The sequence below is a fragment of the Mya arenaria genome, chromosome 8 (genome assembly GCF_026914265.1).
Source record: "Mya arenaria isolate MELC-2E11 chromosome 8, ASM2691426v1".
Classification (NCBI taxonomy): domain Eukaryota; kingdom Metazoa; phylum Mollusca; class Bivalvia; order Myida; family Myidae; genus Mya; species Mya arenaria.
Window position 1 is genome coordinate 31,018,105 of NC_069129.1, and position 16,288 is coordinate 31,034,392.

The 16,288-nt window shown below is 34.9% G+C and overlaps 1 protein-coding gene across 2 annotated transcripts in view; it reads right to left on the bottom strand.

The window, feature by feature from the left end:
- Nucleotides 1-3,476: 3,476 nt before the first annotated feature.
- LOC128242350 (uncharacterized) overlaps nt 3,477-16,288 on the bottom strand; it is a 32,938-nt gene continuing 20,126 nt past the window's right edge. For both annotated transcript variants that reach the window (XM_052959465.1, XM_052959466.1), the window contains exons 6-8: nt 9,146-9,287; nt 7,452-7,495; nt 3,477-6,985 (exon numbers count right to left, since the gene is read on the bottom strand). In XM_052959465.1, the coding sequence (XP_052815425.1) occupies nt 6,117-6,985; nt 7,452-7,495; nt 9,146-9,287 (1,055 nt within the window). In that variant the 3' untranslated portion in view covers nt 3,477-6,116. The remainder of the gene's footprint in view (nt 6,986-7,451; nt 7,496-9,145; nt 9,288-16,288) is intronic.

Here is a 16,288-nt window from a genome sequence, read left to right on the forward strand (position 1 = left end):
GACCATGATCCAAAGCATCTCTTCTACTTTTAACACTCATTGGCGTTTATGGTTATATGATCAATAAGAATTCTAAAAGATGACAAAAACAATTACCTAGAACTGTAATGCTACACGGAAGTGCCAAAACAATTATGTTAAAGCACGCATTGGGAATTCGAAAATGCCTAAAAACAAATCGAATTTCTCAAATTTCCTCGGAAACGAAATATTTCTCAGATTGTTGTCATACAATAAGTCGCTTTGGGATTAACATATATTTCTTCGGAAAATATTATTTGTAAATGCTGCAGGAGTTCATGCGTTTAATGGTTTTACGTGGGTCATTCATTTTAACCTGCAATTAAGGCTATAATTCAGAAAAAATGTCGAATGTATATAATAAGTATTGAAAAGTATAACGCGAACTTTTCGGGAATACTCCAACAATAAAACCTCAATCGATTTTCTTATTCCAAAAATATAATTCTATAAAAACAGTTTTTCTCGTATAGTAATATGTAAAATGTTGTATTTGAAACAGTTGTGTTGTTTCGACTATCAACACTTTGATGCTTAAGCATATTAGTCAAAACTAAAAGTTTTATTTAATGACGAATGTAAAGGTATTGTATATAATGGAAAATGACAGCTTCAACATTACAATACTTACTAGGCCATTTACACCCACAATAAACATTTCCTAAAAATACTGTATCTGTATGTTATTATTGGTGACATTACGCACTCTTGTCATTCGGTATAAAGCTAACTTGTATCCGCTGTCTTGCTCTTAGAAAACATGGCAGATTGAAATAATTAAACGATATTTTTTAAGTAAATGATCATTGGTGTTTACTTGTATCTTAAATATACGTTCAATCATAACACATATATACGCTGAACCCGTAAAATTTAAGCCAGTATACCAAATATACCCAGTTTAAAGTTATATAAATCCATCAATTATTACCGTTCATGTCATATTAAGGATAGGTGGACCAAAGGGCACTCATTTATCCAGTACGGATATCGTAGAATTCATCTACACATATTTATATGGCAATACGGATGGCAGTGCATTATATTATTGAACGCCCCTTGTACAGCAGTCGAAAGTTAAATGATATAGGTGCTCTTGTTTTTCTTGTCCGTGTGTACATGTTTTCCTATATCCCGCGGTTTTTGTATGAAAATCAACATTTAAAAAAACATTCATTTATTCTGAGGATCTTAAGTTTAAACTGATTTAATTTTACAACGATTGTAAAACAAGTTATTTCAACTTATATTAATCACTCTCGTTGGCACGATGTTGCGCGAGAGTGTGGTCTTGTGTTTTGGGGGAAATCGGAGTACTCGGAGAAAACCCACCTGTCCGGCTTGGTGAACACGAACCAAACTCACATGCCCTCAGGCCTGGACAGGCAGAGGATGTTTAGGATTTGACCCATTGGGATGAATATCAAGGCGGCAAACCTCATTGAACAATTTTGCTACTTCACTGGCCTTTTCAACAATCAATACTTATAATAAACAAATGATCACATTTGTGTGTAAAGTAAATGAAATTGTTTAATCTTATTTCTAATATGTTGACCTTTGATTCAGACACATTATTATTATCTTGTTTCGTGTTTGTTAAGCTATGAGCCTTGTGCCTTTTAACCTGAATTTGATTATATCTTGAGAATGAACTTGTCCCAGTTTTTTTCTCTTGTTTATTTCAATTACCAACGTTTAACTAAATTAATGTTTCGTCCAAATAGCAGTTTAGACATCCAGGCCCTAGTTTCCCGAAACTATTTAAAGAGTTATTCAATACATAACAAAAGTCGTTTTAACTCTTCACATCCCAACATTGTTTAGCATTTTAAATGTTTTATGTTTTACTCTGTTATAATCATGTTCTGCAATAGATTACCTTCAGAATGATTTTTGTCCAAAATGTTGAGAGAAAAAAATGAAGAGCAAAAATGTACTTGACTTATATCTTATATTTTGTTTGTGTGATAATTGGGTTTCTGCATATATATTTACCTTAAAATTAGAGTTGACTCCAGAATTCCAGAATCTATTTCCTTTTTATTTACAATATACACATGATTTAAATAGTGTTCTCAGTTAAGAAAGAACATATGCATTTTGAGGAACTGTTGCCATTGTTTCAAATATCCATGTCCTTGCTAGTTTGCATTGTCTTATTTGTGACGATACTTCCTTAGCACCCTAAGAAGACAATAGTGATATGGAAATCACTTAAAGATATTAAAAGCCAATCACCTACGGACAACACTAGGGTCCGATACCAAACATTTACACAAATATGAAAAATAACTATTCAAGTCATCATCTTGTTGCTGGTTAGACGAAGTCGAAAGTGTTCACGTTGTGCTAACCCGTTTTCTAACATGCAACGACATACTTATCCAAACTTATCGAAACACTTCCAAATAAAAGCAAAACTACACGTAAGTGCTGGATCCCACCAAGCATCAACTTCATATATCATAGTGCATAAGGCATAATAACAATATAATAACTCAAAGATTGATTTATAAAACTACATGCGTACGTGTTGTATGATTCAATGCGAATAGACTTATACTCCTGATCGCATCCATAAATTGCAACCAACCAACAGTATGTGGACTGTTCGTTTTTCATCAGAAAGAAAGTTCAGAGTTTGTTCTCACATTTGTTTTCAATAAGAGTACCACAAGTGTATGTCAAACTTTATATGAACAACTACAGAAACATGTCCATGTGCCCAAAGCTTAAACACAAATCCCGTTCAATGACACAGGGATAAAGCCAGAAACACAGAACAACAAAATAAACATTCGCAAACAAAACATAACATGCAGTCGAACCCAGTCGATTCGAACTCTCGGTGACCATCGAAATTACCGCTAGCCTCGGAAAATTCGAGGCAAGCAGAAACGTTTAAATTCAGTTTGAACAGATCGGTCATTTACATCTATTTCATGCCAACGAGGAATTCAAGACAAGCGAGTTCGAGTGAACGGGCCTCGACTGAATGGTATGAACAAAACTAGGAATGGGAATGGTCAGCAAAATGTAAAATTACTTTGGGTTAAAACTTTTTTCTGTGCAATACATCACTATAGTCCTAACAATCAAAACTTATCCCAACTTTTCAGTTGAAAAAAAGTAATTATTAGAAACATTTAAGCAATAATAATTTGATTTTCGACTCAAATGCCAATTGTTATTGCACCAAGATATATGTTATTCCGTAAATGGTTTCTGAGTAACGGCCATCCTAACATAAGTTACCTATTTGCATGGCAACGCTGAAGATGATACATACACGTAGGCAAAAACAAATGTCATTTTTCTTGTTGCGGGACATTTATTTGTCCCAAGTCCTACCGTTACTCACGTGGTAAGTTATTAGATGACTGTTTCAAGTTTTATATTAAGTTGATAATGATATGTAAACATTTAAAAGGCAGTTTTCACCTTCGTAAAACGCTTATACTTTTAACAACTAGACTTCGATTTTTATTAGCCATATATTGTTTTGCATGAATCATAGTTATAGTATGTACATGTACAAATTAAATACAGTAACAATGATTTAAACACCAAATTGCAGGTAGAACAATAAATAAAAACAATAATTTTTCAATTAAACATTTGATAGAACATATAAGTAAACACTATAAAAGCAAATCAAATTAACAAAAGCACCGCATGCAAACGCCAATGTAGAAATTGAAAAATAAACATATGACTAGTTTAAAGCATTTTTGATAGATTACCTTCACAGTGCAAACGAACTTTTGATTGAGCAAAAACATACTCTTCAAAAAGCAAATGTTTTTATTCTCTTTTTTGAAGATTCAATATAACATAATCCATTTGTCTTTTCTTACATGTGTACATGTTTTTATGAGCTTAGTACGTTTTAAAAAAGGAAGTTTTTATTAGATTTTGGTTTAAAAGGGCTTATATTATAACGCAAAAGTGAAACAAGATTAGAAATGGTTTAAAGTGCCAAAGGTTTGTAACTCTCCAATCAACAAAGCCCTGTGGCTGTGTTGTCATTACTTTTATCGATGAAATACATTTGCTTTGTCTGTTAATAGGAAGTAAATTTAAGTCATTCATTCAAAAAAATATTTTGATATATTTGATATTCAGTTTAACATAAAAACATAATATTTTTCATGGTGTCGAAAGGCTTTTGTCGTAAAAATGCATACGGGATTACAACAAAGATCTGATGATATATTCCTGTGAAATATCTGCTGAAATCCTTACACCAAAACGTGTTGCAAAGGAAACTCTTACTCTTGAAATTTATATTGTTCCTAAGTAAAAAAGATATTTTTAAACGTTTTCATGTTTGCCTTTTGCCGCCAATTTGATATTGTAGAAGGACCTAAACAAATAAATAACACTCATAATAATGAATAGAAATGATTTTTTTTGTTTACAATTGTTTAAACTTTTGCACAAAATGATTTTATGTACAAATTGTTAACATTTATTGAATAAGTAAAATAAGAAATAAAGATTTCCGTTCACAAAATATATCAGCATGTCTTATACAAAGTCTGTAGTCTGTTTGCTTAATCTTCTTTAACTTAATGCAGAAAGGAATTTCAATAATTGAGGATGCAAGAAATCGTGACTCCTTCTATTTGTATATGAAATAACCACTGTCAGACAAACTTTACAAGAATATGTCGGATCAATTCATTTTTTCATGCAATATTCGTGAATGTTTTTCAACACATCATGAACTATTACAAAAATGTCTTTCTGATCTACAAATGTGTAAAAACGCTTAGATGGCGGTCTGAGAAAGGACTAATACAAATTCCATTTAAAAGCGGAAGCAAGAGAACTCCCATGTATTTACAAAGTGAGCAGTATGGGTGTCAAAATGAAGGAGATATGTTAAAAGAATGGGAAATAAATGAAAACTCTTAGCTATCATGGCCATCAATGCCCATTTATGCCTTCATTAAATTCATTCATTTGTAACTTGTTGCAAAAACACTGTGCCATGAAAAAACATATACTTGATCATTTCCCCCTAAAATATCTTATAAACCCAGGGTCTAATTCTATAAGCAAATTAGGTTGAATTTAATCAGATAATAATAAGATTAAAAACATTTTTGATGGGCCTGTATATTAAGCTAACCGATAGGCTGAATGGAATCACTGTCTTAGGATAAGATCAATATTGAATACTGGCGTCGGGGATATTTTCACCAAAAACATAGACGAAAAAATTGTTTTCGCTTGTTCAGCTATAACCAGATTGGAGGGTAATAATAACAACCCAATCATATAGCTGAACAGTTGTTGCTTAGTCTGTTTAACGATGGCTTTTTTAGTGAAACTTGTCTCATTGCGAACAAAATTAAGCTAGATAAGGGTAATTGGCACCATGACAGTTTCTCCCTAAAATTGTAAAGTAAAACCAAATACTGAAAAAGGAAAAAGCATTTGAATTGAGTCGCATGTATTAAAGCAAATTATCTTTTGATTACGGCGATACAAGAATCTGATCAATAAATGAATATTATAACGGTTTACCGGAACACATATTTGTTTTAAAAACACTAAAATAAAAGAACCAATTACGACATTTTGTTTTATAAACGCTGTAGGTGTTTGTTTTCATGTAGCAAAAATTTAATTTTTGATTCCGACTGATAGTACTAGACACTAGTGTTAAAAGATCGATTTAAGTCATACTTAAACAGTATACAGCAAACAAATGAACAAGAAATGATATTCTGATTCAACCAAATTGGTATTACATACTTAACATTTTGACAATGTTGTTGAATCAAACAGCAATTCGTAGTAGCAAGTATATGTTCATAGCAGGTTCGTAGCAAGCAAGTTCACATATACATGAACATAATTTAAGCTTAAAATGTTACTGTGTAAACGGTAATGAACAGCCTTGTTTAAACAAGAATAAAACATATCCGTTGTTTTCAATAACGATATGGAATATAAAACAGGCAAAGTTCATGCTTCTAATGCATAATTCTTCACTGAGCTTCTCAATGACATCTGATAACCCTATCTATATTCCTTTATTTAAAAGCAACTGAATAAACTCTTTTCTCAATGTTCAGTATCTAACATTCTAGATGATCAATCTCAGTAACATCGCCACTTCCCAAATTTTGAGTCAGCAAAGTTGAATTTTCAGTAATTTCAATTTGATTGTCATGTGATTTAACGATTTCTTGAGTATCAGTTTTATCTACTACATTTGCTTTAATATTTGTATCGGAATGTGGGATTAGATTTGAAGCATTAGCTGTATATTCATCACTTTGTGACACGCCTACTACTTCATCATCACCAATACCTTTCATTTCAATGTCATTTTCTGGTGTAATGATGACTTGATCTAAATCACATTCTCCTAACTTTCCGCTCTCATTATCTAAGACTTCTTTTGAAACAACTGACTCAAATTCAGTGTATTCATTTTCAGTTCTTTCACACAAAGCAATTTTAGTCACATTACTATCTTCCAAAGAACTAAGATCCATTTCTTCATTGTTTTGTTCATTTTCTGATTCACTACTTTGTGGCATATCGTTGGAGCTTTCGTTTGTACAATTATCAATATTCCTATCGACGTCATTTGATTCGCATTCATTGACCTCTTTCGCATCATCGTCAGACTTTACCAGAGGATCGTCAAAAACACTGTATTCATTAGGCACGGTTTTTCTAGCAGTTAGACCCAAATCTTCCTCAAATGGCGCAGAAGGAGTAACTGGCCGTCTTTGGTGAACACCATTAACCAATTTCCCGTTATCTTTATCATTCCCATCATCAATACAGTTCTGGTAGCCTGGATGTTTAATGCCTTCCTCCAAACTGAGTTTACTTTTGTCAAATATTTCCTCGTACACATGATCATTGTCCTGTGTTCCATCCACGTACGGATTGCAACTGGCTCGCACCTCACAAGCACTATCTACGTCATTTACTGAAAAATCGTAATTCATTGATACATAAAACAATAAGAAAAGATCAATCATTAATATATGAAACCAAAATAAAAAATAATTAGCAGACCAAAAATGGGTAGTTGATGAATGTAAATGAGGTTCTGTTTTACGCTTAAATAGTAAATACCATAATTCCTTTGTAAAACAATATATATTAATACAAGGAAACGTTATATAGCATCGCACCAAACTCACATTCTCATTTATAACTTTATGTAACATTAGGAACATCAATATGGCTATTACAAGTGAACTATATAAAGGCATTCAATGATACTATTATATTTAATGTCAGATTATCATTTTTTGTGTTTGACTTCAAAAATAGCAAATATCATTTTCTAGTTTGGAAACAAAACTACTGGACCAAAATAATTGAGTTTATTTATGATATCATCTGAAATAATTTGAATTTAAAATAAATATATAGTATCAAATATTTACCACTTGTTGTAGAGTAGGTGGGACCCCTACCGCACAGACTGCACCTGGATATATATATAAAGAACGATGAATATTGGGGACATACTATAAGATAACAGTTGAACATTCAAAATGCCTTGGCATGACAAAACAATGTCATTTTCCATTTATTTATACCAAATGTTATCTTGTAACGTTTCAAATACCCTTTAGCGTCTATAACTCAGACTTCAGACGTAAGTAAATATGGGGCACAGAAGTCATCTTGGAAAGAACTATGTTTACATATATATTATATAAATAAAATTATCAGTCATATAGCAACTATCAAACTTCAATAACTTACCAAACTTATCCCAATTTAAAATGAAAAAATAAAGATAAAATCAGGGTACGTTATTTTTTTCATTGGGCACAAAGTATAACCTTATCAATAAAAAATAATATACATCGTTGTAGCCCTAAATTAACACATTCATTAAGTAAATTGAGATACAATTCTGACATCAGGTGAAAGTGTGGAAAATCCAATTAATTATAGAAATTTAATAAAGCAAAACATATGATACTTAGTTGTCACTAGGCAACTATTAAATAAGTCATAGCCAAATGATGTATGAGACCCTGAAGTGAACATCTAATCAATTACCTTTGCGTAATTTCGAGTAATTTAAAGGTACAAAATATATTTATAGTCCTGTAGGATAAATGCTATTTAACAAATTGCATTTTATTCATTAATTAAAAGTACTAGTACTGTTTTTAATTATAATAGTTTCCAGATTAATGATGCGTACGACAAAACAGGTGTCAAGAAAGCTCAACCATTTCAGGGGATCGAGGACACCAATTATTGTGTTTAAGATATTAATGTTGTATGCTTTATTTAAGCAAAAGAGCCAGAGCAAGATGCCAGCACTGAAAGTTTCCAAGAAGTATAACCTTAGATATGGGTTTGCTACAAATCTGTACACTGTCACCAGTAACATTTGTAGGAAATTACATGTGGATACATTGAAAAGTGAATAGTTCTGACCAATATTTGTCTTAAAGGGGCTTAACACCAGATGATACAAATATGTACATTGTCACCAGTAACATGTGTAGGAAATTACGTGTGGATACCCTGAAAAGTGAATAGTTTCTACCACAGTTAATGTTTTTTTCTTAATCGATGATACAATTGGAATTAAAAAAGAGAATTGTCAAAAACCTACATAAAATTGACATAATTGTGTAAACGCATTGAATCTTACGTACTAATGCATAACATCGCTTACGACACATGTATCCTTTCCACAGTTTTTGCGCATTTTCTAATTCGAAATTTACTATGGTTGTCTACCATGTAAATCACAGTAGGTTTATAAATAGCGTCGGCATATTTATCTGTACTCAAACACAATTATGATTTACACTGGAAAACCGTTATGCGCTATTTTAAACGGGAGCACACAGATGAGACAGCAACATGATTGTTTCGTTTATTATTTAAACTGTGTAAATTGATGTATCCTCCTATTGACAATTCAATGTTTATTTTAAGAAAAAACTGTATTTTCCGATTTTGGTGTCCAGTCCCTATAACACTCAAGCCCTCGAAGACACCAAGTCTATGCTATAACCTCTTCGTTGTTTTTCTTTAAAATACACGCACATACACACGCATGCGTGCATGCGCGCACTTGCACATACACACGAGCGTTATACTGTACCTGTGAGAACCCCTTCGGATGACACTGACAACTATGACAAGCACCAGGATAAGCAAGGCAAGGGTGGCAGCCCCAAACGTGATAGCCAGGAACTTCTCGTTGGTGAAGTCAAACTGACTGCTAGGTGCAGGGACAGACATCTCTGAAAAACAACAATTTGGACATGAAATAATTATCTAAAAAGTAAGTTATTGTGATAAGTGATGTACAAACGATCCTTACAAGCTCTTATACAGGTGCAGGAGCAACATAGCTCTGACCAAGCGAAGTATTATCAACAACTCTAAGCAAGAGACGTACTCTGGCGTAGTGAAGTACTATCAACAACTCTGACACAGTGACGTACTCTAGCGAAGTGAAGTTCTATAAACAACTCTGAGCAATTGACGTACGCTGGCGAAGAGAAGTTCTATAAACAACTCTGAGCAAGTGACGTACTCTGGCGAAGTGAAATACTATCAACAACTCTAACTCAGTGACGTACTCTAGCGAAGTGAAGTACTATTACCAACTCTGAGCAAGTGAGGTACTCTAGCGAAGTGAAGTATTATCAACAACTCTGAGCAAGTGACGTACTCTAGCGAAGTAAAGTACAGTCAACAACTCTGAGCAAGTGACGTACTGTAGCGAAGTGAAGTAAGTCAACAACTCTGAGCAAGTGACGTATTCTAGCGAAGTGAAGTAAGTCAATAACTCTGAGCAAGTGACGTATTCTAGCGAAGTGAAGTAAGTCAATAACTCTGAGCAAGTGACGTACTCTAGCGAAGTGAAGTACAGTCAACAACTCTGAGCAAGTGAAGTACTCTATCGAAGAGAAGTAAGTCAACAACTCTGTGCAAGTGATGTACTCTATCGAAGTGGAGTACTATCAACAACTCTGACCAAAAGACGTACTCTAGCGAAGTGAAGTAAGTCAACAACTCTGAGCAAGTGACGTACTCTAGCGAAGTGAGGTACTATCAACAACTCTGAGCAAGTGACGTACTCTAGCGAAGTGAAGTACAGTCAACAACTCTGAGCAAGTGACGTACTCTAGCGAAGTGAAGTAAGTCAACAACTCTGAGCAAGTGATGTACTCAATCGAAGTGAAGTACAATCAACAACTCTGACCAAAAGACGTACTCTAGCGAAGTGAAGTACTATCAACAACTCTAAGCAAGTGACGTACTCTAGCGAAGTGAAGTACAGTCAACAACTCTGACCATGTGACTTACTCTAGCGAAGTGAAGTACTATCAACAAATCTAAGCAAGTGACGTACTCTAGCGAAGTGAAGTACAGTCAACAACTCTGATCATGTGACGTACTCTAGCGAAGTGAAGTACTATCAACAACTCTAAGCAAGTGACGTACTCTAGCGAAGTGAAGTACTATCAACAAATCTAAGCAAGTGACGTACTCTAGCGAAGTGAAGTACAGTCAACAACTCTGATCATGTGACGTACTCTAGCGAAGTGAAGTACTATCAACAACTCTAAGCAAGTGACGTACTCTAGCGAAGTGAAGTACAATCAACAACTCTGAGCAAGTGACGTACACTAGCGAAGTGAAGTAAGTCAACAACTCTGAGCAAGTGACGTACTCTAGCGAAGTGAAGTACTATCAACAACTCTGAGCAAGTGACGTACTCTAGCGAAGTGGAGTACAGTCAACAACTCTGAGCAAGTGATGTACTCTAGCGAAGTGAAGTACTATCAACAACTCTGAGCAAGTGACGTACTCTAGCGAAGTGGAGTACAGTCAACAACTCTGAGCAAATGACGTACTGTAGCGAAATGAAGTATGTCAACAACTCTGAACAAGTGATGTACTCTAGCGAAGTGGAGTACTATCAACAACTCTGAGCAAGTGACGTACTCTAGCGAAGTGAAGTAAGTCAACAACTCTGAGCAAGTGACGTTCTCTAGCGAAGTGAGGTACTATCAACAACTCTGAGCAAGTGACGTACTCTAGCGAAGTGAAGTACAGTCAACAACTCTGAGCAAGTGACGTACTCTAGCGAAGTGAAGTAAGTCAACAACTCTGAGCAAGTGATGTACTCAATCGAAGTGAAGTACTATCAACAACTCTGACCAAAAGACGTACTCTAGCGAAGTGAAGTACTATCAACAACTCTTAGCAAGTGACGTACTCTAGCGAAGTGAAGTACTATTACCAACTCTGAGCAAGTGAGGTACTCTAGCGAAGTGAAGTATTATCAACAACTCTGAGCAAGTGACGTACTCTAGCGAAGTAAAGTACAGTCAACAACTCTGAGCAAGTGACGTACTGTAGCGAAGTGAAGTAAGTCAACAACTCTGAGCAAGTGACGTATTCTAGCGAAGTGAAGTAAGTCAATAACTCTGAGCAAGTGACGTATTCTAGCGAAGTGAAGTAAGTCAATAACTCTGAGCAAGTGACGTACTCTAGCGAAGTGAAGTACAGTCAACAACTCTGAGCAAGTGAAGTACTCTATCGAAGAGAAGTAAGTCAACAACTCTGTGCAAGTGATGTACTCTATCGAAGTGGAGTACTATCAACAACTCTGACCAAAAGACGTACTCTAGCGAAGTGAAGTAAGTCAACAACTCTGAGCAAGTGACGTACTCTAGCGAAGTGAGGTACTATCAACAACTCTGAGCAAGTGACGTACTCTAGCGAAGTGAAGTACAGTCAACAACTCTGAGCAAGTGACGTACTCTAGCGAAGTGAAGTAAGTCAACAACTCTGAGCAAGTGATGTACTCAATCGAAGTGAAGTACAATCAACAACTCTGACCAAAAGACGTACTCTAGCGAAGTGAAGTACTATCAACAACTCTAAGCAAGTGACGTACTCTAGCGAAGTGAAGTACAGTCAACAACTCTGACCATGTGACTTACTCTAGCGAAGTGAAGTACTATCAACAAATCTAAGCAAGTGACGTACTCTAGCGAAGTGAAGTACAGTCAACAACTCTGATCATGTGACGTACTCTAGCGAAGTGAAGTACTATCAACAACTCTAAGCAAGTGACGTACTCTAGCGAAGTGAAGTACTATCAACAAATCTAAGCAAGTGACGTACTCTAGCGAAGTGAAGTACAGTCAACAACTCTGATCATGTGACGTACTCTAGCGAAGTGAAGTACTATCAACAACTCTAAGCAAGTGACGTACCCTAGCGAAGTGAAGTACAATCAACAACTCTGAGCAAGTGACGTACACTAGCGAAGTGAAGTAAGTCAACAACTCTGAGCAAGTGACGTACTCTAGCGAAGTGAAGTACTATCAACAACTCTGAGCAAGTGACGTACTCTAGCGAAGTGGAGTACAGTCAACAACTCTGAGCAAGTGATGTACTCTAGCGAAGTGAAGTACTATCAACAACTCTGAGCAAGTGACGTACTCTAGCGAAGTGGAGTACAGTCAACAACTCTGAGCAAATGACGTACTGTAGCGAAATGAAGTATGTCAACAACTCTGAACAAGTGATGTACTCTAGCGAAGTGGAGTACTATCAACAACTCTGAGCAAGTGACGTACTCTAGCGAAGTGAAGTAAGTCAACAACTCTGAGCAAGTGACGTTCTCTAGCGAAGTGAGGTACTATCAACAACTCTGAGCAAGTGACGTACTCTAGCGAAGTGAAGTACAGTCAACAACTCTGAGCAAGTGACGTACTCTAGCGAAGTGAAGTAAGTCAACAACTCTGAGCAAGTGATGTACTCAATCGAAGTGAAGTACTATCAACAACTCTGACCAAAAGACGTACTCTAGCGAAGTGAAGTACTATCAACAACTCTTAGCAAGTGACGTACTCTAGCGAAGTGAAGTACAGTCAACAACTCTGACCATGTGACTTACTCTAGCGAAGTGAAGTACTATCAACAAATCTAAGCAAGTGACGTACTCTAGCGAAGTGAAGTACAGTCAACAACTCTGACCATGTGACGTACTCTAGCGAAGTGAAGTACTATCAACAACTCTAAGCAAGTGACGTACTCTAGCGAAGTGAAGTACAATCAACAACTCTGAGCAAGTGACGTACACTAGCGAAGTGAAGTAAGTCAACAACTCTGAGCAAGTGACGTACTCTAGCGAAGTGAAGTACTATCAACAACTCTGAGCAAGTGACGTACTCTAGCGAAGTGGAGTACAGTCAACAACTCTGAGCAAGTGATGTACTCTAGCGAAGTGAAGTACTATCAACAACTCTGAGCAAGTGACGTACTCTAGCGAAGTGGAGTACAGTCAACAACTCTGAGCAAGTGACGTACTGTAGCGAAATGAAGTATGTCAACAACTCTGAGCAAGTGATGTACTCTAGCGAAGTGGAGTACTATCAACAACTCTGAGCAAGTGACGTACTCTAGCGAAGTGAAGTACTATCAACAACTCTGAGCAAGTGACGTACTCTAGCGAAGTGAAGTAAGTCAATAACTCTGAGCAAGTGACGTATTCTAGCGAAGTGAAGTACAGTCAACAACTTTAACTCAGTGGCGTACCCTAGCGAAGTAAAGTATAGTCAACAACTCTGACCAAGTGAAGCAGTTAACAACTCTGACCAAGTGAAGCACTCTCGATAACTCTGACCAAGTGAAGCACCCTCGATAACTCTGACCAAGTGAAGCACTGTCAACAACTCTGACCATTAAATACTATCAACAAAGCTGACCAAGTGAATAACTTTTAACAACTTTGACCAAGCGATGTGCACTTAACAACTGTGGCCGAGTGACGAAATATCATCAACTTTAATCATCGACAACTCTGAACATGTGACGTATTTACTGCTGGGCACAAGGAACAATTGACACTCTGAAATACTGATTTGGACATTAAAATATATAACTTTACGAGTTCTAAATTGATTTGGCTTTAAAATAAAGACTTCAGGTAATTTATAAATTTATGTTAAGTCTGTACCAAACAGCTGATTACTTTGGTCTAAAATAATGTAATGGTACATGGATATACTTACTGTATCACATTTACATTCCATGGTCGTATATGTTAGAAAATCACACACACAAAAAAACAACAACAAAAATACATAAAGCTTAATTCAAGCTATTGAGAATGATTGGTGATTGATATACTTGAAATTTCCAGCAAAATAATCATTATGCCAAAATTTCACTCATTTTAGAAGCTTTTTGCTGAAAATTCCCAAAATTAATTGCGTCTAAATGCTTCTACGCCATAAACATATTTATTACATAAATTCTGCGAATTTTATTATAAGTTATGTCTTGATTTTTTTTTCATTTATATTAAAGCATGAACAATTTATGATCTCATCCATCAATCCTAATTAAGATACCTGAATACCATGAAAAAATATAAATTGCAATTAATTTGAGTCTTTTGAAATAGCAGACCTCAAATGCACCTAAAGCGCTATGCAGGATAGAAGGATAATTATATCAAGCTCCCAATGGTAATGAAAATAATTATGAATTTGATGAGCTTTTCACTTTATTGATAGCTTTCAGTCACTGTAAAGCTCTCATTAGTTGCATCCGTCTCCTTAGAGGGTCATATTAAAGATTAGTGTAATTACAGAAAGAGCCCCCTTTTGAAGATAAATCTTAACCATAATTTTACAAATTACAAAATGTTTTCAAAATGCTGATTCTAAACTCATTTCTCTTATGTTATAAAAATAAGCGCAAACTAGTTGGCCTTCCATGTTGTCCATTGGTTCTTACAAAAATGTACATTGAAATAAAATATAAAAAGATCAAACTTGAAATTAACATTTCATTTTATTATCTGGCCACTATGCAAGAAAAATAGACATTATACATTTCATGCTCGGCTCCCTTTGATTTAATTGAATTTCTGCAACATCAAAAGTGGTATGATCCTTGTACATTTCATTTAAAGGGGGATGGCACGTCTAAGCTACACTTGATAGATGTAAAGGCTACTGGTTTAAAGGGGCTGTCTCAATTATGATAAAATAGCCAGAGAAAAAAAGAAAACTGTCGAAAACTGACATAAACTTGCCATCGATGTGTACAATGCATTGAAACTTACTAAATAAAGTACCACATAGTTATCAATGTATTTAAGTTTAGCAGTTATTTCATATTTTTCCATTAAAAAAGATTACTGGGTATGTCTACCAGGTAAAATTCATTCCTTATGCGTGATTGGCTAGTCGGTGTTATCACGTGATATTACCGAGGTAACTCAGTGAGTAAGACGCTGGACTTCAATTTCGGCGACACCGGTTCGAACCCGGTCTCCGACACAATTTTTCTTTTACATTTTGGTACTTTTTTACAATTATGATATCAAAGCGTAACACATTCTATTAGATAATTGTCCTTAAATTCGTTACAGAAAAAAACTTTTTTGGTGCCAATCTGTGACATAGTCCCTTTAAGTGGTTAAAAACACATGATTTGTGTACAGATAAAAATATCGGTCTACATAATTCAAGTTATAGCTACGTGGTCAAAAATTCCCCACTAAAAAATCATCCAAATTTCGCTCATATATCTTTCTGTATAAAAAATTATACTTGATTAAATCAAATGAGTAAAACATAAAAATGCATTAAAATAAAATATACTGGCATCAACGGTTATAGTTTAGGCAATGGGCTAGTCCCTTCTGGGGGTTCCCTTTGTGGAATTAACTTAGATTGAAAATAATCATATAATGGGCTTCACTTTTACGTTGAAATATATTAATATTTTTTTCTACCAATCAAAACTAATAGATGGTAAAAACGGAAAGGAAAGAAAAAATTGAAATCTGAATTCAAGTCAATTACTTTTATTATTACAATATTAAAATTGAATTCCCAGGATGCAAATAAATTTGAACAATCGCTAAATGGCATTCCTTTGAAAAGAAATACAGATATAGTGGTTTTTATATTCAATTCAATTCAATTAAACTTAAACGACCAAGCTAAATAAAATAACTATTCGCACGTAACACCTGAGCATAATGAAAGAAAAACGTTTTTCTGCATTCAAAGTTACACTAAATTTGCTAGAAATGACATTTTCTTCTGCTATTGCTGAACCTGCCTAGAAGATCAGATTTTCATTAAATTTTCTAATGAAATGTTCTCCAGTTTCTTATTATATTGAACACAAAACATCTTAGTATTGCTATTAAAAATTCACATAATATATCTTAAGTATATATATCAATAAAGCACTG